The sequence below is a fragment of the Chlorella variabilis genome (genome assembly GCF_000147415.1).
Source record: "Chlorella variabilis unplaced genomic scaffold CHLNCscaffold_16, whole genome shotgun sequence".
Lineage (NCBI taxonomy): Eukaryota > Viridiplantae > Chlorophyta > Trebouxiophyceae > Chlorellales > Chlorellaceae > Chlorella > Chlorella variabilis.
The window spans coordinates 280,345-287,358 of NW_005435072.1; the positions used below are offsets into that span (position 1 = coordinate 280,345).

General features: G+C 68.0%; 2 protein-coding genes across 2 annotated transcripts in view; one reads left to right on the forward strand and one right to left on the reverse strand.

Moving 5' to 3' along the window:
• Positions 1-1,197: 1,197 nt before the first annotated feature.
• CHLNCDRAFT_136338 (hypothetical protein) lies at positions 1,198-3,571 on the reverse strand (the record flags this gene model as incomplete). Its single annotated transcript, XM_005845787.1, has 7 exons — positions 1,198-1,421; positions 1,670-1,811; positions 2,037-2,162; positions 2,506-2,607; positions 2,853-2,977; positions 3,203-3,333; positions 3,525-3,571. 7 exons carry the CDS (start codon positions 3,569-3,571, stop codon positions 1,198-1,200), a joined length of 897 nt encoding a protein of 298 aa, XP_005845849.1.
• A 453-nt stretch (positions 3,572-4,024) lies between these two features.
• CHLNCDRAFT_58432 (hypothetical protein) overlaps positions 4,025-7,014 on the forward strand; it is a gene marked incomplete at its 5' end in the record, with an annotated part of 12,012 nt that continues 9,022 nt past the window's right edge. The window contains 8 exons of the mRNA XM_005845676.1: positions 4,025-4,096; positions 4,250-4,522; positions 4,908-5,045; positions 5,326-5,413; positions 5,666-5,750; positions 5,974-6,031; positions 6,256-6,355; positions 6,643-6,761. Coding sequence (XP_005845738.1) covers positions 4,025-4,096; positions 4,250-4,522; positions 4,908-5,045; positions 5,326-5,413; positions 5,666-5,750; positions 5,974-6,031; positions 6,256-6,355; positions 6,643-6,761 — 933 coding nt within the window. The remainder of the gene's footprint in view (positions 4,097-4,249; positions 4,523-4,907; positions 5,046-5,325; positions 5,414-5,665; positions 5,751-5,973; positions 6,032-6,255; positions 6,356-6,642; positions 6,762-7,014) is intronic.

The following is a 7,014-nucleotide window of genomic DNA, read 5'->3' on the forward strand; positions in this document are numbered from 1 at the left end:
TGCTGCATACCTGGCAATGCCCAGCACCGGGCAATGAACTCGGCGGGTGCTTGCAGCACGCGCTGGCTGGGCTCGCCAAACAGCGCTTGCGAGCGGGTCATCTTGCGGCCCAGCGCTGCAGCGGGCTCGTGGTTGATCATCCCTTGCACGCGCCGCACCTGAACAACAGGACAATGAACAGCCTTAGAAGGCAGAGCAGCAGATATGGTGGTCGTTATGCAACACAGCACCGCCAAACAGCAGCAGGCAGCAGCAGCAACAGCAGGCAGTCAGTATGCTGGGGCTGGCTCCGCCTGGCATGCAGGCAAGCTGTACCTGGTAGCGCCAGGCAATGGTGGGAGCCATCTGCAGCTGAGCAGAGATCTTGTCCTTGACGGTGCGGTTGCTGCGCTCCACGCAGCCCTGGCTTTGCGGCTTGCCGATGGCCCCATTGATGGCGGTCACGCCAAACGCTTGGCACAGCTCCAGGATGATGCCGGCGACAAACTCCTTGCCATTGTCAGACTGCAGCCTGGCTGGCGCCTGGGTGTCCATCCAGATTTTAAAGAGCTGCAGGTGAATGGACAGGACAAACAGTGAGGATTCCGATGGTCACAGCCAGCATGGCAGCACGTGGCAGCAAGGAAGGCAAAGGGGCACTGCTGCAATGCACCACGGGCAGGGCAGCGATTAGCTACCCTCATTTCCTGCCCTTGCCTCCCACGCTTTTCTGATACTGCTGGGGCTGGCTCCATGGTCTGTTCTGGTTTTGGAGGCCCAGGTGGCTTTGGAGGCCCTGAGCGAGGTCACTAGTGTGTTGAAGCTGTTTCAAGCCCAGCCTCGGCCCTCAGGGCCTCGGTTGCCCTCGCTTTCAAGGATACCCTTCTCGTGCGGTTTCGGAGCGAGCCTGTCCCGCCCAGCACCAGCTGGGCATGCTCCCTGAATCCCAGGTGACGGCGGGCGTCCGCCATTTGTGCCGGGTTCATAGTGCAGCAGGGCTGTACAGGCACCACTGGTCTGCCGCCGCAAACACCACCCTCAGCAGTCATCATCATGCAAGGTCTCCACCCTGCTCAGGATGCGTGCCACTGCCAGTGTTACAGGCGGCAGGCCGCGTGCCACATGCCCACGCTGCAAGCGCGGCTGCCATCGCCGCCGGGCCGAGCAGCGCAGGTGCCGGCAGCCACCCTCCCAAGGCGCTTTGCCCTTCCGCCTCGCCTAGAGCAGGCCCTGCGCCTTGAGCATGCTGCGCACCAGCGGCAGCTTGTCGGGGCAGTGCACCGCGTACTGCTGCTGCAGCGCCGCCGCCGCCAGCCGAGGCAGCTCCTCCACGTCGGCGCCGCCGCCGCGCTCGCTGCGCCGCACGCCCGACAGCTGCGCCGCGCATGCACACACGCCGTACAGTGCCCGCAGGTTCTGGCCCTTGGTCATCTCGATCACACCTGCAGGCCGGGGAGCGCAGCCGGCAGCGGGCAGGGGGCGGCGGTGAGCTGCACGCGCCCAACTGCGACCACCACCTCGACTCTGCTCTGCTCATCAACCGCCAGGAGCCCAGGCCTCTCTCCCCTCAAGGGAGTGTCCGCCTGGCTGCCCCGGCTGCGTCCAGCCACCCAGCCCACCCAGACAGCCATCCATCCATCCAACCCCAACCACCCAGCCCCCAGCCAGCCACCCAGCCCAGCGCAGTTACCTGAGTACTGGGTGCGGGCGGCGCGCCAGTTGTGCGCGCCACCCATGGTGTACAGGGCGTCGGCCAGCAGCAGGTGGCGCCCCACGTCGGTGGGCTGGTGCAGCAGCAGCTCCTCCAGGCAGAAGGCAGCCTGCTGGTACATCTGCTCGGAGGAGGGAGGGAGGGGGGAGCGGCTTGTGTGTGTGTGTGAGCGTGTGTTGTGTGGCCAGTGTTTGTTGTGTCGCGGCCATGGCTCCAGGCCCACAAGGCGGCGCGGCTGGGCAGCACATTGCTGCATCATGGTGCCGCAGCCGGGCGGGCATGTGCCCCGGCAGCAGGGAGTGTGGCACAGCGCACATCCCCGCACCGCCCAGCCCTCATGCCGCACCTGGAGGTGAAGGTAGAGGTCAGCTGCCTCCTCCCAGGCCACCCAGTCGGTGGTGTGTACCGCCAGGTACTGCTTCAGAAGCTCCGCGGCACCCGCCAGGTCGCCCTGCCCCCGCCGCAGGCCCACCTGCAGCGCACGCAGGCATGGCAGCCAGGGAGGGGCAGCAGGGAGGGTGTGTTACAGGGTGCCAGCGCCGGTGGTCGCATGTTCCTGGCAGGCAGCGCCCCAGCTGCCTTGGAATGAAGGGCAGCAGCCTTGGCCGCCAGCCCACACACCCAGCCGCTTTAGCGGGCCGGCTGCGCGCGAGGCGGCAGCGGCACTGTCCGATACACACCCGGCGACAAACAAATCCACACACGGACATGCACCATGGGGGCGTTTTGAGTGTGTGTGTGTGTGTGTGGTGGTGGAAGTGGTGTGTGTGGGGGGGGTGAAACACCAACACACACACTCCCACAACACCACGCACCATGCGCTTGAGGATGATGGCGTTGGCTGGATCCTTCTCCAGCTCCTTCTTGTACAGCTCCTCAGCCTCCCCCGGGGTGCCCATCATCTCAAAGTACATGCCCTGTACCGCAGCAGCACAAGCGGTACGTCAATGCAGCGGCACAGATGGCGAGGCGATGAGCAGAAGGTGGAAGAGCGGGTGGAAGGGCAGGTGGAAGGGCGGGAAGGTGGCATGTGGCGAAACAGTGCCACAGCTTGCCGTGGTGGGGATCGGCTGAAGCAGCTCGATTGCAAGCCCGGCAAGCAGACCCCTTGGAGTGACGTGAAAGCTAATGCCCCAAAGCCCCCACCCGTCCAGCGTCTCACCGTCAGCCGGCTGGCGCGGGCACCCTCCGGGAACCGCTTGTGCACGTTCTGCACCAGGCGCAGCGCCAGCTGCTTGCACCCGGCCTCCATCGCCGCCACCGCCACCTGCTCATGCACCTCCCACACTGCAGGGCGGCATGGGAGGAGGGAAGGGCATGGCACACCAGGCTGCTATTGGCATGCACCAGCTGCATGTCTGTCCCCGGCTGTGCGGCTGCCACTCAAGGGCAAGCAGGCAAGCGGACACTGACAGCGGCAGGCGCCTGGTTAGCGCAGCCGGCATCTGGGAGCGACAAGCAGGCGGGCGCAAATGCAAGGGAAGGCGTCGGCGGGGGCGATGGAGGACTCACTCTCGTCGGCATCTACCTTGCGGGCGTGGCGGCTGAGCAGCTCTGCACCGTAGCGCACCACGCCCTCCGTCTCCCGGACCCGCAGCGCCCGCACCTTCACGCAGCGGGACGGGCACGCAACGAGCAGCGGTCTCAGCGCCCAACAGGGAGGGCCACCAACAGCGGCAGGCGCGGCGGCACGCCTGGGCAAAGCCATCAGGCATGGCATGCATGCGGATTGGTGTATATGGAGTGTCAACAGTCAAGCTCCTCTCTGAGCTCCTCTCCAGCAGCAGAGTCTCCGGCAGCACACAAGGCGGCGAGTCGGCGGGCGGGCGGGCACCGCGGCAAGAGGAGGGACAGCGGCGAGCCGTCCAGGCCCTTCTCCATAGGCTTGCCTGTCGCAGATAGTCTCTCAAGGCCGCAAAGCCCGGGTGGGCGCTGCCTTCCAGCGCCTGCCGCAGCTGCGCTAGTTCTAAGCTGCCATCTGCCGCCATGGCGTGACGCTGCTGCCAATGCCGCAGGCTGCGCGAGCACAGCTGAGGCTGGAGAGCCCAGGAGCCCGGGTGATCGAGGGCGAGAGGTGACAAAGCCAAGGGCAGCGCGTCGCAATCTACCTCTTATTGCAGCTGTAACGATGCAAGCCTGCAGCGGCGCGATGAGCCCAGGAGAAACTTTCGCGCCACGTAGGAAATGGAACGGCTCTCAATTGGCCGGCGCTCCCGTTGGTTGGACTTTCGCGATCGATCCCTGCCAATCTGCATCAACAGGCGATTGTTTGAGATCAGAAAAGGCACTGTTTGGGTTCTGGTCGGCCAGCCACCGCAGCCATCACCGCCCCGGATGCCCCCAAAACGCAAGGGGGCGGCTGCCAATGGCGCTGAGAAGGCGCTAGAGCCCAGCCCTGGGAGCGAGGTGCGGGGCGCTTATGGAGAAGTGTGCAGCCCTGTCTGCTGCCACGCATTTTGCCCACGCCACAGCAGCAGGTCCCCGAAGGGATCCCTGCAATGCGCCGCGCAGGCCTCCCCCACCACCGCCGCTGCCGCGCCGCCCGGCTCCACTCGGCAGAGCGGCCGCCGGCGCGCGGGGGCCGAGCCCGTGGGCCCCAGCCCGCAGGCGGCCGCCGAGCCGCTGTCCGGCGGCGGCGAGCAGCCCGGCAAGAAGCGACGCAAGGAGCGGGGGATCCCAGGGGACGGCTGCACCACATCCGCGGCTGCGGGCGCCGCTGATGCCACCGGTCCTCCCGACGACCTCATGTCGCCGCTCAGCGGGCCCAACAGCCACGAGGCAGCACCCACCAACCGCCGCACAGGCGACCACCTGATGGAGGCCGTGGTCAAGGTGAGGCGGGGGCCAGTAGAGCTGCAGGCTGCGGATAGGTCTGCAGGTGGGATTATCCTGCAGGTGGGGCCCTCAGTGTGGGCCAGGGACAGCCCGGCCGCCGCGGCCCTGGACAGGCGCGGGCGCTGCCGTCCAGGCGGTGCAGGGCGGGGCGGCACGCAGCAGGCTGGCGGCAGCGCAGGCGGCGACAGCAGACCCGCCGCCGCGGGCCGCGCTGCCGGTGCCGCATTCGCTGGCGGCGCGGCGGCCTGCCTGCCCGCCTCCCCGCCGTCTCTGGTGCCTTTACTCCCTTGTTCAAGCCATACGGACATGTGTCCACCCACCATCAGACCACACACACACACACACACCTTCACGCTTCGCCTCCTTCCGCTCCTCCCCGCAGGTCTTCACCGTGCACAGCGAGCCCAACTTCAGCCTGCCCTGGCAGCGCAAGCGCCAGTTCTCCTCCTCGGGCTCCGGCTTCGTCATCGCAGGCCGCCGCCTGCTCACCAATGCACACTGCGTGGACCACCACACGCAGGTGGGCGCCTGCCTGGCTGGCTGGCTGGCTGGGGCCTCCCCGGGCTCTGCAAGGCGCCGCAGGCCGCTGCCGTCTGTATTGTATCCCGCACGTCCCACCACGGCTGCACGGCTGCGCGGGCTCTTGGGCGCGGCGCGGCAGCAGCATGCGGCAGCAGCATGCGCCTGTGCGCCCGCCACTGCCGCCGCGGCCGGCCGGCCCACGCCCAGGACTCGCTCGTGCCGCCGCAGACTGCATCGTTGACATGTACTGCTGAGCTGTACCGCCGGCCATACCGCAGGTCAAGGTGAAGCGGCGCGGCAGCGACACCAAGTACGTGGCGCAGGTGCTGGCCATTGGCATGGAGTGCGACATAGCGCTGCTGACGGGTGAGGCGCGGTACCGCTGTATTGCATGTGCTGCACCTGGTGCTCTGTACTGCACCAGGTGCCCCCGCTGCTGGGCCTTGCATTCTGGGAGCGGGCCTCTGCGGGGGGCCAGCGCAGCATGCTGGCGCCGGCTGGAGGGGCCAGCTGGCTTCCGCTCGGCACCCTGGTGCCTGCCCTACTCTCCCAGCCTCCTTCGCCCGATTGCCTGCCTGCCTGGGCACCTCCCCGCCCGCCGTGCGTGCCTGGCTGCAGTGGAGGACGAGAGCTTTTGGCAGGGGCTGGAGGCGGTACACTTTGGGGGCCTGCCGCTCCTGCAGGACAGCGTGACGGTCATCGGGTGGGTGGCGCCGCTGGGGAGACGGCCACACAGCCTCCCTGCCACCCCTAGCCGGGGTGGTGCTGTGTGGCCGCCCCTGGTGGGCGTTTGTGTGGGCATCTGCTGGCACGGGCGTGGTGGGGCGTGGACAGGGGTTGTGGCTTGCGGTTGGTGGTGGCAGCGCCCGTGCCTGCGACGTTGCCCCCCTGCTGATCTGTCCATGGTACTGCCATTGGTGCTGCAGGTACCCAATCGGCGGCGACACCATGTCTGTGACTTCGGGGGTGGTCAGCCGCATTGAGGTGCGGGGCCGCGCTGCCTGCCTCGCGCCCGCCTGTAGCTTCCCACCAGGTTCCATCCCAGCCAGACAGCCTCCCCGGCCGTTGCCTGCGTGCGCCTGCCCGCCTGCCTGGGTCGCCTGCCTGCCGCGCCCCCTGCAAAGGCCTGGCGCCAGGCTGCTGCCATGCTGACGTGGCACGGCATGCTGACATGGCGCTCCTCCCCGCCTGCCCGCTCCGTTTGTCAGGTGACTGGCTACGCGCACGGCGCCGCCGAGCTGCTGGGAATCCAGGTGGACGCCGCCATCAACAGCGGCAACAGCGGCGGCCCCGCCTTCAACGACAGAGGTGGGTAGGGCTGGCTGGATGGCTGGATGGCTGGATGGCCGTCCGGCCGTCCGGCCCGGGGGAGCGGGGACTGGGGCTAGTGCTGGCTGAGTGGGCAGAGGGAGCGCGGCATGTGTGTGTGTGTGTGCGTGCGTGTGTGTGGTATTTCTGGATGGGGGAGTGTGTGTTGATGGGTGGGTGTGACAGGGTGGCTGTGGCACGGGGCCAGGAGGCAGCCGCCCCCTGCCGCCGCTGCTGCCCGTGCCCGCGGCCCACACCTGCGCCGCCCCCCCGCGGCGCCCTAGCAGGCGAGTGCGTGGGCATCGCCTTCCAGAGCCTGAAGAACGAGGACACAGAGAACATCAGCTACATCATCCCCACGCCAGGTGGGACGCCAGGCTGGCGGGCGCCAGGCTGGCTGCGGGGGGTGACGCCCCATCCGCGGGGCGGCCAGCAGCCTGGGCCACCACACATCCTCCTTTAGACTTGCCTCCGCCGCATGCGGCCTCTTCCCACCCCCAGCCTCCCCTTCTGCCGCCGACCCCAACCTCACAGCCTCCCCTTCCACCCCCCCACACTCCCTTCCTGCCTCCCTCTCTGCCTGCCTGCCTGCCTGCCCACCGCCTGCCTGCCTGCCCGCAACCCCCCGCACCTCCTTCACTCACTCCCTGCCTCCCTGC